We start from the raw sequence: 19,377 nt of genomic DNA, 5'->3' as shown, positions 1-19,377 counted from the left end.
GTTCGTGCTAGATTGACTAGTGTGGGTCTGGTCCTGCACCTGGAAGTTTTTGTTGCACCTGGCCAGTATCTCACAACTGAAGGCAGAAGTTGGAAGATGGCTTGAGCAGGGTGAGAATGATCAGAGGCAATCTTGGTCGTCCCGCAGGGCAGCAAAAATGTAGCGTATTATCCGATTAGTAGAAAGAATAATTGGCTGCAGTCTTATCTTCTCCTGTATGGAGCATGGCCAAAAGCACACAGCTATTTACATGCTTAAAGGGTTTTACATGCATTTATTTTACATTTCAAGTTATTGAAAAAATATATTTATTTTTACCTCCTCATTGGAATACCAGTACAAGGATGCATCCTTCAGAACAAACCAGTATTTTTTCCACTTCTGTGAAAAGTAGCTCTTTGCATCTTTCTTCTTCCAAAGCCATCCCTCACAGTCGCCGCGCCCCAAGTCCTTACATGATATCCGTCTTTTACTTTTCCCAGGTACAGTCCCTTGAAGACAAACAATGCAAATAGATGAATCATCACTTGCAAGGATTAATGAAATGAACCTTTATATTGTATCACAAACTTTCTGTCCATCATAGCAACCCCAGGTAAAACAACAAAAGCATAAATGAAAGTTCCCAGCACAAGAGAACTTCCTATGCAGCAGAGAGAGTACTGAGGGCAACTGGAAATACTGATAACACTCAAAACATCTCCTACAAGAAACTAATTTACGGTAAGCTGGCGCAAGCAAAGTCTGCTGTGGGAAATATAAACCTATACATGGCATAAACACTACTTTGATTGTACCCCATGCTGTGTTCTACATGATTCATGTTTGTTTTGTAAGAACAACAACATTATTCTGTATTTATAAAGGCAAAAAGAGACGATCAAAAGCAAGCTTGCTTGTTTGTTTGTTTTTTATCTGTCTGCAGTAGTTGGTGGCTCGGAATACAGCAAATATCCCCAAGCTGTTTCTGCCTAGAGTTTTTGTACTTTTCTGAAATTTAATTGAGTCTGTGGAAGGAGTGATAACATATGATGATACTCCACATCCTTTAAGTAAATGGCCTCTGCTGCTGAGGGCAAAAGAGCAGAAACAAACAAGTGGATTTTGCATTATCGGAATTCGCAGAAATAAACCAGAAATGTTGCATTTCCGAGAGAGGTCAGAAAAGACTGGAAAGTAATGTTAACATCCCTCACAGTGGTGTACAAATTACCGTAACACAATAGAAAACTGCTATGAGGCCCAAAGCCCTGAAAGGAAAGAGCCTTTGCTACCCTTTGCTGCCCATGCCTAGTCCAGGCCCTCTGCTAACATGGTGAAAGAAAGTGTAACTTCTCTGGCCTGAAGAACAGATACAGCATCCCTCCCTTGGTAGCTACACCAATATAGGTTTACGATCCTGTCAATGGTCCCTGCTGTACCAACAGCTCAACCCAGCAGCCAATGGGCCTGCCTGCGTTGTGGAGGGAACAAGAGAACTGCAAACGCCTCCTCTGTGGAAACCACCAGACCTGTACAGTAAATAATGTGCATCAGTATGTTTTTCCAGGAAGAAAATAGATCCCCCTCTGTACTGTTACAGCAAAGGGAATACGTTGTCAGTACAGGGACCTGAGTCAGCGGTCACTGAGGGAAAGTGAACAATCACTCCCTGGGTTGGGTGGGCTGCCACCGAGGGTTGAGATCTGTCATCTCGTTCTTACACAGCCTTTACTGCAACCATGCACATAACCATTCTGCTGTTTGTTCCTACCTACATTCACCCACTTGTTGAGCGCTTTTCTTGCTCCCTCCACTCACGGTATAATTTCCCTGCCCCCAGGTATTGGGGCCAAGGATGGGTGGAAAAGTCCTGAAAGAATGACTGACTGTCTCCCTGCATGTGTAATTTCCAACTTATGTGCAGATAAAGGGACACACTGAACACAGAGGAGAATACAAGGAGTCTTTGGAAAGTGACAGAGGGGGTATACAGGTGACACTAGTAGGACTGCAGCAATGCCATCTGTTACCATTTCCTCCCAATGGATTCAAACTCACTTTAAGGACCAGTTCAAGTATTAGGCCTGGTGCACACCAAAAACCGCTAGCAGATCCGCAAAATGCTAGCAGATTTTGAAACGCTTTTTCTTCTTTTTCTGTAGCGTTTCAGCTAGCGTTTTGCGGTTTTGTGTAGTGGTTTTGGTGTAGTAGATTTCATATATTGTTACAGTAAAGCTGTTACTGAACAGCTTCTGTAACAAAAACGCTGGCAAAACCGCTCTGTACAGGCGTTTTTCAGAGCGGTTTGCGTTTTTCCTATACTTAACATTGAGGCAAAAACGCACCCGCAATCCAAAATCTGCAGCAGCCCGGGAGTATGCGTTTCTGCAAAACGCCTCCCGCTCTGGTGTGCACCAGCCCATTGAAATACATTACCCTAGCGGATCCGCACCCGCAAGCGGATCGCAAACCGCAGCAGAACCGCTCTGGTGTGCACTAGGCCATAGTATTGATTTTTTGGCGGCATCAGTTTCAGAGTAATTCTTTATAATATATAGTGACTGCAGAGTGTATAGTGTAAGGGCTCTGCCTCTGACATAGGCAGCAGATCTGGGTTCAAATCTCGGCTCTTCCTTTTCAATAAGACAGCACCTATTCAGTAAGGAGTTCTTGGGCAAGACTCCCTAACTCTGCTACTGCCTAAGTGCACTCTACTGGCTGCTTTGCAAGAGCTTCGAGTCCGCCAGAAGAGCGCTATACAAATATTGGAATTATGATATATATGTTAAACAATGGGTACTTCACACTCAAATTAGTTTTCTGCATTCAGAAAAACAACTGACAGGCACAGCAATGTAGCACTATCAAAAAACTCATGCGGAAAACCGACAGACAAGTGTGAATCCAGCCTAAATTATCATATCCAGATACCTCTCTAAATGGTATTTGTCACAGCAGAACATTTCCCCCATATTACAATTACTTGCATTACCTTTATTCCGTTTCTTTGATTTGTGCTGTAGAGATGACTGCTGGAACGTCTGAAAATAAAGAATAATAATAAAAAAAAAAATCTTTAAGTATGTGGAGTACATTTTCGCCTTATAGCATTGTAACATTGAAATGATTATAGATAGAATAAAATGCTGTGAAAAATTTGTATAAAATGACATTCCCTATTCAACCAAATTTCTGATTTCTTCATAAGCGGTTTACACACTAGTTTCTGATCTCTGTACAGTCTTATTAAAAGCAGATAGAAGCCAAATAGAAGCCAAAGCTCAGACAGTTTCAAATACATTCACATTTTAAATGAATTCTAGATAAAATAATTTTCTGAAGTGAACTGTAGCTTCAAACAGTAAAAGTTATTAACCAAAAATTTCTTTGTAAAATGTGCCCTAGACTGAACTAAAGATGCAGTAGGATCATTTGTCCCCATCAACGCCCAGTGGGTTTATGCATCACTAAGAGATGTTTTGTTTGACTTGAATAATTCTTCTAGGTGCTGTATTTTTTCTGTATGTCAGCGATTGTGCATTACGAACTGGCCTGGATTCCCAACTTGTTCATATTGTTGGTTTTCCTTTAGAGGGACTCCGAGCAGGGCAGAAACTATGGAAAGATGCATACCATTTTGAAGCTCTCTTTCTCCTCTTTCCAACAATATATAAACCACCGCCCGTCGCCTTTTAGTTTTCACGATTTTCGCGATCGAAATCGCGGCAGCCACGAATTCGATCGTGGAAATAACGAAAACTAAAAGGCGTAGGGCGGCGGTTTATACATTGTTGGAAAGAGGAGAAAGAGAGCTTCAAACGGTATGCATCTTTCCATAGTTTCTGCACTGCTCGGAGACCCTTTAATCTTGCCATTTTTCTTCTTTTAGTGTCATTTTCTGTTTTTTTTGTTTTTGTTTTTCGTATTTATTTTTTTTTTTGGGGGGGGGGGGGGGTGATTAGCGACCAATGAAGGGGAATTAGACAGGCTAAAACTCTCTAAATACATACAGTGTGCATCGCTCTAGGTTTTCCTGCTTTGTGCAAGACCTCATGTCCACTTTAACCACTTGAGGACTGTGGGCTTTACCCCCCTTAAGGACCAGGCACTTTTTTTCCATTCAGACCACTGCAGCTTTCACGGTTTATTGCTCGCTCATACAACCTACTACCTAAATGAATTTTGGCTCCTTTTCTTGTCACTAATAAACCTTTCTTTTGGTGCTATTTGATTGCTGCTGCAATTTTTACTTTTTATTATATTCATCAAAAAAGACATGAATTTTGTCAAAAAAATGATTTTTTAAACTTTCTGTGCTGACATTTTTCAAATAAAGTAAAATTTCTGTATACATGCAGCACGAAAAATGTGGACAAACATGTTTTTGATTAAAAAAAAACCCATTCAGCCTATATTTATTGGTTTGGGTAAAAGTTATAGCGTTTACAAACTATGGTGCAAAAAGTGAATTTTCCCATTTTCCAGCATCTCTGACTTTTCTGACCCCCTGTCATGTTTCATGAGGGGCTAGAATTCCAGGATAGTATAAATACCCCCCAAATGACCCCATTTTGGAAAGAAGACATCCCAAAGTATTCACTGAGAGGCATAGTGAGTTACACAAGTTAGCGAAAAATGACACTTTGTGACAAAAAAAAAAAAAGTTTCCATTTCTTCTAACTTGTCGACAAAAAAAAAATGATATCTGCCACGGACTCACCATGCCCCTCTCTGAATACCTTGAAGTGTCTACTTTCCAAAATGGGGTCATTTGTGGGGTGTGTTTACTATCCTGACATTTTGGGGGGTGCTAAATTGTAAGCACCCCTGTAAAGCCTAAAGGTGCTCATTGGACTTTGGGCCCCTTAGCGTACTTAGGCTGCAAAAAAGTGCCACACGTGGTACCGCCGTACTCAGGAGAAGTAGTATAATGTGTTTTGGGGTGTATTTTTACACATACCCATGCTGGGTGGGAGAAATATCTCTGTAAATGACAATTGTTTGATTTTTTTTTTTACACACAATTGTCCATTTACAGAGATATTTCTCCCACTCAGCATGGGTATGTGTAGAAATACACCCCAAAACACATTACACTACTTCTCCTGAGTACGGCGATACCACATGTGTGGCACTTTTTTGCACCCTAACTGCGCTAAGGGGCCCAAAGTCCAATGAGTACCTTTAGGATTTCACAGGTCATTTTTGTTTCAAGACTACGCCTCACGGTTTAGGGCCCCTAAAATGCCAGGGCAGTATAGGAACCCCACTAATGACCCCATTTTAGAAAGAAGACACCCCAAGGTATTCAGTTAGGAGTATGGTGAGTTCATAGAAGATTTTATTTTTTTGTCACAAGTTAGTGGAAATTGATTTTAATTGTTTTTTTTCACAAAGTGTCATTTTCCGCTAACTTGTGACAAAAAATAAAATCTTCTATGAACTCAACATACTCCTAACGGAATACCTTTGGGTGTCTTCTTTCTAGAATGGGGTCATTTGTGGGGTTCCTATACTGCCCTGGCATTTTAGGGGCCCTAAACCGTGAGGAGTAGTCTTGAAACCAAATGTCGCAAAATGACCTGTGAAATCCTAAAGGTACTCATTGGACTTTGGACCCCTTAGCGTACTTAGGGTGTAAAAAAGTGCCACACATGTGGTACCGCCGTACTCAGGAGAAGTAGTATAATGTGTTTTGGGGTGTATTTTTCACACATACCCATGCTGGGTGGGAGAAATATCTCTGTAAATGACAATTGTTTGATTTTTTTTTACACACAATTGTCCATTTACAGAGAGATTTCTCCCACCCAGCATGGGTATGTGTAAAAATACACCCCAAACACATTATACTACTTCTCCTGAGTACGGCGATACCACGTGTGACACTTTTTTGCAGCCTATGTGCGCTAAGGGGCCCAACGTCCTATTCACAGGTCATTTTGAGGCATTTGTTTTCTAGACTACTCCTCATGGTTTAGGGCCCCTAAAATGCCAGGGCAGTATAGGAACCCCACAAGTGACCCCATTTTAGAAAGAAGACACCCCAAGGTATTCCGTTAGGTGTATGGCGAGTTCATAGAAGATTTTATTTTTTGTCACAAGTTAGTGAAAAATGACACTTTGTGAAAAAAAAAAACAATAAAAATCAATTTCCGCTAACTTTTGACAAAAAATAAAATCTTCTATGAACTCATCATACACCTAACAGAATACATTGGGGTGTCTTTTTCTAAAATGGGGTCACTTTGTGGGGTTCCTATACAGCCCTGGCATTTTACGGGCCCAAAACCGTGAGTAGTCTGGAAACCAAATGTCTCAAAATGACTGTTCAGGGGTATAAGCATCTGCAAATTTTGATGACAGGTGGTCTATGAGGGGGCGAATTTTGTGGAACCGGTCATAAGCAGGGTGGCCTTTTAGATGACAGGTTGTATTGGGCCTGATCTTATGGATAGGAGTGCTAGGGGGGTGACAGGAGGTGATTGATGGGTGTCTCAGGGGGTGGTTAGAGGGGAAAATAGATGCAATCAATGCACTGGGGAGGTGATCGGAAGGGGGTCTGAGGGGGATCTGAGGGTTTGGCCGAGTGATCAGGAGCTCACACGGGGCAAATTAGGGCCTGATCTGATGGGTAGGTGTGCTAGGGGGTGACAGGAGGTAATTGATGGGTGTCTCAAGGTGTGATTAGAGGGGGGAATAGATGCAAGCAATGCACTGGTGAGGTGATCAGGGCTGGGGTGGGTGATTGAGTGCCCTAGGGGCAGATAGGGGTCTAATCTGATAGGTAGCAGTGACAGGGGGTAATTGATGGGTAATTAGTGGGTGTTTAGGGTAGAGAATAGATGTAAACACTGCACTTGGGAGGTGATCTGACGTCGGATCTGCGGGCGATCTATTGGTGTGGGTGGGTGATCAGATTGCCTGCAAGGGGCAGGTTAGGGGCTGATTGATGGGTGGCAGTGACAGGGGGTGATTGATGGGTGATTGATGGGTGATTGACAGGTGATCAGTGGGTTATTGCAGGGAAGAACAGATGTAAATATTGCACTGGCGAATTGATAAGGGGGGGTCTGAGGACAATCTGAGCGTGTAGGCGGGTGATTGGGTGCCCGCAAGGGGCAGATTAGGGTCTGATCTGATGGGTAACAGTGACAGGTGGTGATAGGGGGTGATTGATGGGTGATTGATGGGTGGCAGTGACAGGGGGTGATTGACAGGTGATTAGGGGGATAGATGCATACAGTACACAGGGGGGGGGGGGTCTGGGGAAAATCTGAGGGGTGGTGGGTGATCAGGAGGGGGGTGGGGGCAGGGGGGGGATTAAAAAAAATAGCGTTGACAGATAGTGACAGGGAGTGACTGATGGGTGATTAGGGGGGTGATTGGGTGCAAACAGGGGTCTGGGGGGTGGGCAGGGGGGGTCTGAGGGGTGCTGTGGGCGATCTGGGGCAAGGGTGGGGGGAAATCAGTGTGCTTGGGTGCGACATAGGGGGCTGCAGCCTGCCCTAGTGGTCCCTCGGACATTGGGACCACCAGGGCAGGAGGCAGCCTGTATAATACACTTTGTAAACATTACAAAGTGTATTATACACTTTGTATGCAACGATCCGGGTGCTAGTAACCCGCCGACGCTTCCGAATGGCCGGCGGGTTACAGCGCGAGGTGGGCGGAGCCAGTCCCCGGCGGCCGATCGAGTCAATGACGCGATCGCGCCGCCCATGCCCGTAAAAGGTCCGCCACCATTTGTCAATACAGCAGTCCTTGCGGGGTCCACTTCCCGGCTGCTAATTGTCTATACGGCGGTCGGGAAGTGGTTAAAGGTGTGCTTTGTCGCTGGTGTGCTGGCAATACTTGGACTTCGCTTTATTCGGATAATCAACCAGATCATCACTTGCAATGCATTCAAACACATCTGAATGATTTGCCACCTCACTTCTGGAATGGTTTTTAAGATTGCCCTTGTGATTTATATTTGTTATGTCAATGAGCTACTAAGCACAGCAGCTACAGGCTGCTCATTCATTCATACCTTGGGTTAGTGGAGATTTAAACATTACAACATTGGTGTCATTAATTGTCCAATATAAATGCTGGTTTTGCAGTCAGGAAACCAGGTCAGCAAAAAACTGGTTTGGAAGGGGCCATGTTATCTGGCCTCACCACAGTTATTCTGTTCTGCCGTTCTTGCGTGTTGCACATTATACACGCTGCTGAAATGCGCACGACAGCGAGTACAGTGGGAATGAGGCATAATGCATAGCTATATTAAAAATCTAACATGGGTAAATACGTAAATATACAGACATTGGTCCATAATACAAATGGAAGACATTATTATAAAAATAAGACATTTTAAAGTGATTAACAAAAATATACAGCAATTTACAAGTCACAAAAGGGAAAGAACTCTGGCAAACTTACAATCTAAAGATTTAGCTTACTATTGACCATACAAAGCCACATTTTCAGTTTTAAAGTGTACCTGATGTAACATGTATAGTACTCCCCCCTACTGAGACATCATGATTAGCCCCTTTCTGTTTTCCAGTACAGCATCATGATGTAAAACAAGACTGGAGTTATCTTTGCAAAATAGCTTGCCGACATGTCAAATTCAGTTTGGTTTCCTAAACATTGAACAGAAGCCAAAACAGCTGAGAAATGGCGAGATAAGAATATAATGAGGTTTTACAGCAGAAAAAGTTCAAAATTCAGAGAGTGTGGATTCTAAACAGCAGCAGTAACAGCATTATTATGCTGTATTTATATAGCGCCCTACCATAGTCATCACAATCTAGTCCCTACCATAGTCATATGTCTATGTATGTATTGTGCAGTGTATGTATTTGCAGACTAGGGCCAATTTAGGGGGAAGCCAATTAACTTATCTGCATGTTTTTGGGATGTGGGAGGAACTCCGCACAGACACAGGGAGAACATACAAACTCCTTGCAGATGTTGACCTGGCTGGGATTCAAACCGGGGACCCAGCGCTGCAAGGAGAGAGCGCTAACCACTACGCCACCATGCATATTTATCATCTATACCATACATATAATTCATTATCTCATATAGACCGCAAACAAATGACAGCGCTCCTAGGTTGCAACAATTGTAGACCAACAGCGGCATGCAGAGCTCCACAGGGGCTAAATACATGCCTTGAATGCAAATCAGATGCAAATCATGTACTAGTCCTAATCTATAATTTGAATGCAAATTGAAGCACATGGATGCAGCTAGCCATAGGTATACTTACATGAGTTTTGTACAGCAGGAGACATTGGCAGCGCTTCCAAACAGAGGCTGCACCCAAATTGACTACCTGCAACAGATGTGCAGAGCTCCACAATGTGGACTAAAATGCACAACTTGCATTCAAAACAGGTACAGCAAAGCACGACGTTAGCTTCAGTATAAATAATATTTGCTGTACATTATCTCATATGTTTATTTTCATTTCAAGTTCACTTTAAGTGACATTATTAACCACTTCACCACTGAGGGGTTTTACCCCCTGACCACCAGAGCAATTTTCACCTTTCAGCGCTCCTTCCATTCATTCGTCTATAACTTTATCATTACTTATCGCAATGAAATGAACTATATCTTGTTTTTTCCGCCACCAATTAGGCTTTCTTTAGGTGGGACATTATGCCAAGAATTATTTTTTTCTAAATGTGTTTTAATGGGAAAATAGGAAAAATGTGGGGAAAAAAAAATTATTTTTCAGTTTTCGGCCATTATAGTTTTTAAATAATGCATGCTACTGTAATTAAAACCCATGAAATTTATGTGCCCTTTTGTCCCGGTTATAAAACCGTTTAAATTATGTCCCTATCACAATGTTTGGCGCCAATATTTCATTTGGAAATAAAGGTGCATTTTTTTCAGTTTTGCGTCCATCCCTAATTACAAGCCCATAGTTTATAAAGTAACAGTGTTATACCCTCTTGACTTAAATATTTAAAAAGTTCAGTCCCTAAGGTAACTAATTATGTATTTTTTTTAATTGTAAATTTTTGAATTTTTTTTTAATTACAAAAAAAAAAAAAATGGGGAGTGTGGGAGGTAATGAGTTAATTTTGTGTGTAAAAGTCATTTATTTGTATGTGAAAAATGTGTAGGGTGTAGTTTACTATTTGGCCACAAGATGGCCACAGTAACTTTTTGCTTTATTGCGACCTCCAAGCCTCCTTCCGGAAGCTTGGAGGAAGAATAAGGAGGCTGGACACGTGAGTTTCTTCTCACAATGATCGCGCTGCCCATAGGAGAGCAGCGGGTCATTGTGGGGCTTAGATCAACGAACGGGAATGGATTTTCCCGTTCATTGATCTCCGGGCGAGCGGGCGGCGGCGGTTTTACTAGCGGCGGGCGGCGTGTTTACGAGCGGGAGCGCGGACAGCGTCGGGAACGCGGAAAGTACGTGTTTCTCCGTCCCTGGTTTTCAAAGGATGGAAAAAGGGGCGGAGAAATACGTACGCGCGGGGGTAAAGTGGTTAAGCATATTTAGTTGCAAACGGTAGTTTTTAAACAATGCAGCATACAGAGATATTCATTTATTGAAGTCATTGAGTGGTAACGCATAAGTCTAGCAGTGTGTACAATCCCAAGAGAATGTGTTCTATTACCTATGTATGCCCGGCCTGCTGAGGAAATTGGCCATTTTCCTCCTACACTCTGAACTGGAAAAGCCAGAGCAGGATTCTCCTGAGATTGCTATTGATACGATCTATGCTCTGTTATATCAATGTGCATTCATTTATTAATGAGATGTAAGTTCTGCAGTTCAAGTTGCATAGCTGCAAAGTCCTTCACAGCAACAGAACTCGACACGCACAAAAATAAGACTTATATTTAGCAAAAAAATAATTTAATTTTAAACTAAGTACATTATGTGCAAAAAAACAGCTTTCCCAAAATAAGCAACAAATTGTGCTAGTACTCTATTTCCATGGAAACCAACTTTCCAGCATCTACGCTTGCTGCAAAAATGAAGATGCAGCATAGAGAGATCTGCTAATTAGGAGACAAAGATTTGAATAAGAATTTTAATAGACCACGTTGAAATTAATAGTTTTTAACAAAAGCGTTTATGTTCCTTCTGAAGTGAATGTGCTCAAAATTACATAATCAAAAAATGTCTGTTGCTAAAGACAGAAGTTGGTGAAGGCTACAAAAAACAAGAATGGGTATCTCTGGAATTGTATCAACAGAGGAGGGAAAGGAAATGTGCTACAGCTGCCTTCTATGCCACTCCCTCCAACATACCTCAACATTGAGGCTAGGGGCCCACTTAGCAGAAATGAAAGCATTGCGGAAAAAGCTGTGTTTTTGCCGCTAATGGAAGTCTATGGGCTGCAGGAAAAAACGCAAATAAAAAAACGCATATGCGTTTTCAAACATGCATTTCTAAAAATGCAGGTTTTGTTGCATAATATTCAAAAACGCACAATGAAAGTCAATGGGAACACAGTGGTATGCGTTTTAATGTGTTTTTAAAAACACAATTGAAAAATGCATGAAAAAAACGCATACAAAATACATATGTGTTTTGTATATGCAAAATGCAAACATAAAACGCACGCAAAACGCTTGAAAGACGCATCTGTGCAAAAAAAAAAACCTGCACATGACAGAAAACGCAACCTTTCATGCTCTGTTGTGTGTGCACCGAGCCTAAAGCACAACTGAAGTGAGAAGAATATGGAGGCTGACATTTATTTCCTGTTAAACAATACTAGTTGCCTGACAGCCCTGCTGATTTATTTGGCTGCAGTAGAGTCTGAATAATCAGAAACAAGCATTCAGCTAATCAGGACAGATCTGACAATGAACTCAATTCACTAAGCTTATCTCCTGTCTTTAATAACGTTTCTATAGTTATCACCATGGTGACGAGGCATGAAGTATTCAGGAAACCTTTTACCTCAGGCAAACCTTAAGTGAACTCTTCTGGCTTTAAGTTAATTCTTTAATCCTTAAAATAACCCCAGAGTTAAAGACAGAATGTTAATTAACTGAGTGTGAAAATAACTACAGAGTAGGTAACTTAACTACAGAGGAAGTACATTAACTACAGAGGAGGTAACTTAAGGAATGAAGAGATAAGCTAACTCTCTCACTGCATGGTGCAAGTTATCTCTTGCCTTATCTCCAGCATGACCTTAGTGAATTGAGGCCAATGTCAGAAACACGATCTGCACATGCTTTTTCAGGGTCTAGGGCTAAAAAAAAGTATTAGAGGCAGATGATCAGCAGGACAGCCAGGCAACTACTATTGCTTAAAAGGAAACATGGCAGCCTCCATATCCCTCTCCTTACAATTGTCCTTTAAATGATATGGTTTTGAGTGCCCAATAGCATATCTCTGTTTTGGGATTTACGGTTTTCTAGGTTAGAGATGGCCCGAACGGTTCCCGGCAAATGGTTCCCGGCGAACTTCCAGGGTTCGCGATCGCGGAGAACCGCAAACTTTACCGGAAGTTCGATTCGCCCCCATAGTGCATCATGAGGGTCAACTTTGACCCTCTACATCACAGTCAGCAGGCACATTGTAGCCAATCAGGCTACACTCCCTCCTGGAGCCACTGCCCCCCCTTATAAAAGGCAGGCAGCATCAGCCATTTTACTCACTCGTGTGCCTGCAGTAATTAGAGAAGGGAAAGCTGCTGCAGACTCTCATAGGGAAAGCTTAGTTAGCCTCTTGTAGGCTTGTTAGCTTGCTCCTTGCTGATTCTTATTGCTAAAAAGCACCCCTCAACAGCTCTTTTGAGAGCTAATCTTGTTCTTGTGATCTAGATTTTTTTCTTGTGTGTGTGTGTGTGTCCCACTGACACACACACACACAAGCCTTGGTAATTCCTACTGTGTGTGCCACTGCCAGGAACAGCACATTCAGTGACTACTATCTGTGTGTGTGACAGGTGCACATTGTAATACCCATCACTGCATATACCTACCTGCTGTTCACAGTGCACCCACCTACCTACGTGAGCTGAGCGCACGCAGTGTCACTGTGCCTGTCTGGTACCTGTCTGTGTGTGACAGGTGCACATTGTAATACCCACTGCATATACCTACCTGTTGTTCACTGTGCACCCACCCACCACCTACGTGAGCGCACACAGTGTCACTGTGCCTGTTCCGGTACCTGTCTGCGTGTGGCAGGTGCACATTGTAATACCAGTCATTGCATAATTGTTCACAGTACCTGTATTACACGCTGTGTAATATACCACTCCGAGCATACCTGTTAACTGCACCTGTGTTACAGCTGCACATTGAATTTTAACACCAGTCACTGCATACCTTTCACTGCATCTGTAACTGCACATTGTATTATACCTGGCAGTCAGTACATACCTTTCACTTGAATGGATGGCAGACTTGCCCTCCATAACAGATTCTCGTTAAAGGATTTAAAGTTGATTCATCTCATATACAGCAGGGCCTCGAAAGTCCTCCTGTATTGTTATTTTTAGTCACTACCTCGGGCCGTGCATGCCATGCCTGCTGCCTTTCTTGGATGTGTGGTAGCCGTTCCTGCTCCTTTGCCCACAGTGTGCCTGCTGCCTTCCTTTGATATGTGGTGGTGGTAGCCGTCTCTTAGGCTCCCACTTCAGACTGGAATCGATCCAGGATTCCCCGGCCATTACCCGTGGTCACCATGCTACTGAGAAAGTACCATCTAAAGTTTCATACAGTTGAATGAATGGCAGACTTGCCCTTCATAACACATTCTCGTTAAAGGCAAGTGGTGTCATCTCTGGCACACAGCGCTGGGTCAAGGGTCCATCTGACCACAGATGCCTGGTCTGCAAAGCACGGTCACGGCAGGTACATTACTTATCCAGCAAATGGGTCCTTACTTGGATGTGCGGTGGTGGTAGCCACTTCTCAGGCTCCCACTCCGGGCCAGAATTGAACCCTGATTCCCCAGCCATTACCCGTGGTCACTCACAATGGCAGATTTGCCCTCCATAACAGAGTCTCGTTGCAGGTACTGAACAGCAAGCAGAACAAGTATTTAAAAAAAATAGATGTAAGCTTTAACAATGGTAGAGAAAGAACCATCGAAAGTTGATAAGGCAGTCAGACATTACCTGATATCACTGAGGAAGTGCTATCTTGCCATGGTGCGCACCAGTCCAGCACGGCCGTCACAACACAAACAGCTGTTTGCGGTGCGTTACACAGTGAGTTTGGTGTGTCAGTGTGAAGCAGTACTCTAATTACACTCCCTGATTGATGTATACACACGCAAGATGTTTTAAAGCACTTTAGGCCAGCAATTTAGCATTCAATGTGATTTCGGCCCTTAAAACGCTGCTTTGCATCAATTCCAGATTTTCCCCGGGACTTTTGGCGTCTATCCCACTCCGCCATGCCCCCCTCCAGGTGTTAGACCCCTTGAAACATCTTTTCCATCACTTTTGTGACCAGCATAAGTGTTTCTAGTTTTCAAACTTCGCCTCCCCATTGAAGTCTATTGCAGTTCACGAACGTTTGCGCGAATTGAACGTTTGGCGAAGGTTCGCGAACCGAAAATCAGAGGTTCGGGCCATCTCTAATCTAGGTTTGCTGTTGTATTTTGAGTTTTTCATGCATTTTGTATTTTTTAAATCTCCCTTTTCAACGAGAGTAAAAATATAGTAATATATTTTAAAAAATTGCTTAAAAATGCATGCAAATTGCATACATTTTTGATTTCCTATAGGATATAATTACATAGACTTTGCATACATTATGTAGAACAATGGACCTTGCTAGGTTACTTTAAAATGCTCAAAATTGTTTTGGACAACACACACCAATACCACTTTTGTGTGGCACATAAACTTACTTATATGCAATTTCACATGCATTTTCTGCTATGCAGCAAAATGCATGAAATTCAGATAAGTGTACGGCCTGCCTCAGAGATGATATCACACACATTGGCCATCATTTATAAAGCACTACCGCATGCGGTAATGCAGAAAACAGCTGACTTTACCAAGCTGACTTTACCGAGCAGCAAAATGTCAATTCATAAAAGCTGTTACCGCATGAAAAGCTGAAATTGCCAAGCAGTGAGGTAAATTACCGCTTTCTGCGGTAACATGTCAGTAAATTTCAATTCGTAAAGATTAGAGCAGGAGGTAATGGCAAGGAGCATACCGCCTGCTTTGAAGAGGTGATAAGAGAGCGATAACAGCAAAGTTAATGGAGACAGATCTCCCAAGCAGCAGCAGAGCGATCGGAACAAACAAGGCTTCCCATAAATACCCCAGTCTGTGTTTTTAACCTCTTGGGTACCTGTTTTCAGATGTATTTCACATTAGAAAGTGTGCATGTGTAAAGTTTCTTGAAGTTCTTTTAACCACTTGAGGACCTAGGGCTTTACCCCCCTTAAGGACCGGCCACTTTTTTTCCATTCAGACCACTGCAGCTTTCACGGTTTATTGCTCGCTCATACAACCTACCACCTAAATGAATTTTGGCTCCTTTTCTTGTCACTAATAAAGCTTTCTTTTGATGCTATTTGATTGCTCCTGCGATTTTTACTTTTTATTATATTCATCAAAAAAGACATGAATTTTGGCAAAAAAATGATTTTTTTAACTTTCTGTGCTGACAGTTTTCAAATAAAGTAAAATTTCTGTATACATGCAGCGCGAAAAATGTGGACAAACATGTTTTTGATAAAAAAAAAACCATTCAGTGTATATTTATTGGTTTGGGTAAAAGTTATAGCGTTTACAAACTATGGTGCCAAAAGTGAATTTTCCCATTTTCAAGCATCTCTGACTTTTCTGACCCCCTGTCATGTTTCATGAGGGGCTAGAATTCCAGGATAGTATAAATACCCCCCAAATGACCCCATTTTGGAAAGAAGACATCCCAAAGTATTCACTGAGAGGCATAGTGAGTTCATAGAAGATATTATTTTTTGTCACAAGTAAGCGGAAAATGACACTTTGTGAGGAAAAAAAAAAAAAAAAAAGTTTCCATTTCTTCTAACTTGCGACAAAAAAAAATGAAATCTGCCACGGACTCACCATGCCCCTCTCTGAATACCTTGAAGGGTCTACTTTCCAAAATGGGATCATTTGTGGGGTGTGTTTACTGTCCTGACATTTTGGGGGGTGCTAAATTGTAAGCACCCCTGTAAAGCCTAAAGGTGCTCATTGGACTTTGGACCCCTTAGCGCAGTTAGGCTGCAAAAAAGTGCCACACATGTGGTATTGCCGTACTCAGGAGAAGTAGTATAATGTGTTTTGGGGTGTATTTTTACACATACCCATGCTGGGTGGGAGAAATATCTCTGTAAATGACAATTTGTTAATTTTTTTTACACACAATTGTCCATTTACAGAGATATTTCTCCCACTCAGCATGGGTATGTGTAAAAATACACCACAAAACACATTATACTACTTCTCCTGAGTACGGCGATACCACATGTGTGGCACTTTTTTGCACCCTAACTGCGCTAAAGGGCCCAAAGTCCAATGAGTACCTTTAGGATTTCACAGGTCATTTTGAGAAATTTCGTTTCAAGACTACTCCTCACGGTTTAGGGCCCCTAAAATGCCAGGGCAGTATAGGAACCCCACAAATGACCCCATTTTAGAAAGAAGACACCCCAAGGTATTCCGTTAGTAGTATGGCGAGTTCATAGAAGATTTTATTTTTTGTCACAAGTTAGCGGAAAATGACACTTTGTGAAAAAACACAATTAAAATCAATTTCCGCTAACTTTTGACAAAAAATAAAATCTTCTATGAACTCACCATACTCCTAACGGAATACCTTGGGGTGTCTTCTTTCTAAAATGGGGTCATTTGTGGGGTTCCTATACTGCCCTGGCATTTTAGGGGCCCTAAACCGTGAGGAGTAGTCTTGAAACCAAATGTCGCAAAATGACCTGTGAAATCCTAAAGGTACTCATTGGACTTTGGGCCCTTTAGCGCAGTTAGGGTGCAAAAAAGTGCCACACATGTGGTATCGCCATACTCGGGAGAAGTAGTACAATGTGTTTTGGGGTGTATTTTTACACATACCCATGCTGGGTGGGAGAAATACCTCTGTAAATGGACAATTGTGTGTAAAAAAAATCAAAAGATTGTCATTTACAGAGGTATTTCTCCCACCCAGCATGGGTATGTGTAAAAATACACCCCAAAACACATTGTACTACTTCTCCCGAGTACGGCGATACCACATGTGTGGCACTTTTTTGCACCCTAACTGCACTAAGGGGCCCAAAGTCCAATGAGTACCTTTAGGATTTCACAGGTCATTTTTGTTTCAAGACTACTCCTCACGGTTTAGGGCCCCTAAAATGCCAGGGCAGTATAGGAACCCCACTAATGACCCCATTTTAGAAAGAAGACACCCCAAGGTATTCCGTTAGGAGTATGGTGAGTTCATAGAAGTTTTTATTTTTTTGTCACAAGTTAGCGGAAATTGATTTTAATAGTTTTTTTTCACAAAGTGTCATTTTCCGCTAACTTGTGACAAAAAATAAAATCTTCTATGAACTCACCATACTCCGTACGGAATACCTTTGGGTGTCTTCTTTCTAGAATGGGGTCATTTGTGGGGTTCCTATACTGCCCTGGCATTTTAGGGGCCCTAAACCGTGAGGAGTAGTCTTGAAACCAAATGTCGCAAAATGACCTGTGAAATCCTAAAGGTACTCATTGGACTTTGGGCCCCTTAGCGTACTTAGGGTGTAAAAAAGTGCCACACATGTGGTACCGCTGTACTCAGGAGAAGTAGTATAATGCGTTTTGGGGTGTATTTTTACACATACCCATGCTAAGTGGGAGAAATATCTCTGTAAATGACAATTGTTTGATTTTTTTACACACAATTGTCCATTTACATAGAAATTTCTCCCACCCAGCATGGGTATGTGTAAAAATACACCCCAAAACACATTATACTACTTTTCCTGAGTACGGCGGTACCACATGTGTGACACTTTTTTGCAGCCTAGGTGCGCTAAGGGGCCCAACGTCCTATTCACAGGTCATTTTGAAGCATTTGTTTTCTAGACTACTCCTCGCGGTTTAGGGCCCCTAAAATGCCAGGGCAGTATAGGAACCCCACAAGTGACCCCATTTTAGAAAGAAGACACCCCAAGGTATTCCGTTAGGTGTATGGCGAGTTCATAGAAGATTTTATTTTTTGTCACAAGTTAGTGAAAAATGACACTTTGTGAAAAAAAACCAATAAAAATTAATTTCCGCTAACTTTTGACAAAAAATTAAATCTTCTATGAACTCGTCATACACCTAACATAATACCTTGGGGTGTCTTTTTTTTCTAAAATGGGGTCACTTGTGGGGTTCCTATACCGCCCTGGCATTTTACAGGCCCAAAACCGTGAGTAGTCTGGAAACCAAATGTCTCAAAATGACTGTTCAGGGGTATAAGCATCTGCAAATTTTGATGACAGGTGGTCTATGAGGGGGCGAATTTTGTGGAACCGGTCATAAGCAGGGTGGCCTTTTAGATGACAGGTTGTATTAGGCCTGATCTGATGGATAGGAGTGCTAGGGGGGTGACAGGAGGTGATTGATGGGTGTCTCAGGGGGTGGTTAGAGGGGAAAATAGATGCAATCCATGCACTGGGGAGGTGATCGGAAGGGGGTCTGAGGGTTTGGCCGAGTGATCAGGAGCCCACACGGGGCAAATTGGGGCCTGATCTGATGGGTAGGTGTGCTAGGGGGTGACAGGAGGTGATTGATGGGTGTCTCAAGGTGTGATTAGAGGGGGGAATGGATGCAAGCAATGCACTGGCGAGGTGATCAGGGCTGGGGTCTGAGGGCATTCTGAGGGTGTGGGCGGGTGATTGAGTGCCCTAGGGGCAGATAGGGGTCTAATCTGATAGGTAGCAGTGACAGGGGGTGATTGATGGGTAATTAGTGGGTGTTTAGGGTAGAGAATAGATGGAAACACTGCGCTTGGGTGGTGATCTGATGTCGGATCTGCGGGCGATCTATTGGTGTGGGTGGGTGATCAGTTTGCCCGCAAGGGGCAGGTTAGGGGCTGATTGATGGGTGGCAGTGACAGGGGGTGATTGATGGGTGGCAGTGACAGGGGGTGATTGATGGGTGGCAGTGACAGGGGGTGATTGATGGGTGATTGATAGGTGATTGACAGGTAATCAGTGGGTTATTACAGGGGAGAACAGATGTAAATATTGCACTGGCGAATTGATAAGGGGGGGTCTGAGGGCAATCTGAGCGTGTAGGCGGGCGATTGGGTGCCCGCAAGGGGCAGATTAGGGTCTGATCTGATAGGTAACAGTGACAGGTGGTGATAGGGAGTGATTGATGGGTAATTAGTGGGTGTTTAGAGGAGAGAATAGATGGAAACACTGCGCTTGGGTGGTGA

The 19,377-nt window shown here is 42.7% G+C and overlaps 1 protein-coding gene across 7 annotated transcripts in view; it reads right to left on the bottom strand.

The window, feature by feature from the left end:
• CNKSR2 (connector enhancer of kinase suppressor of Ras 2) overlaps positions 1-19,377 on the bottom strand; it is a 496,515-nt gene that overhangs the window by 150,713 nt on the left and 326,425 nt on the right. For all 7 annotated transcript variants that reach the window (XM_068270009.1, XM_068270010.1, XM_068270012.1 and 4 more), the window contains 2 exons: positions 2,975-3,023; positions 319-491 (listed from right to left, as the gene is read on the bottom strand). In XM_068270009.1, coding sequence (XP_068126110.1) covers positions 319-491; positions 2,975-3,023 — 222 coding nt within the window. The remainder of the gene's footprint in view (positions 1-318; positions 492-2,974; positions 3,024-19,377) is intronic.

Source organism: Hyperolius riggenbachi, chromosome 2 (assembly GCF_040937935.1).
Source record: "Hyperolius riggenbachi isolate aHypRig1 chromosome 2, aHypRig1.pri, whole genome shotgun sequence".
Lineage (NCBI taxonomy): Eukaryota > Metazoa > Chordata > Amphibia > Anura > Hyperoliidae > Hyperolius > Hyperolius riggenbachi.
This window is presented reverse-complemented; position numbering and strand designations above follow the sequence as displayed.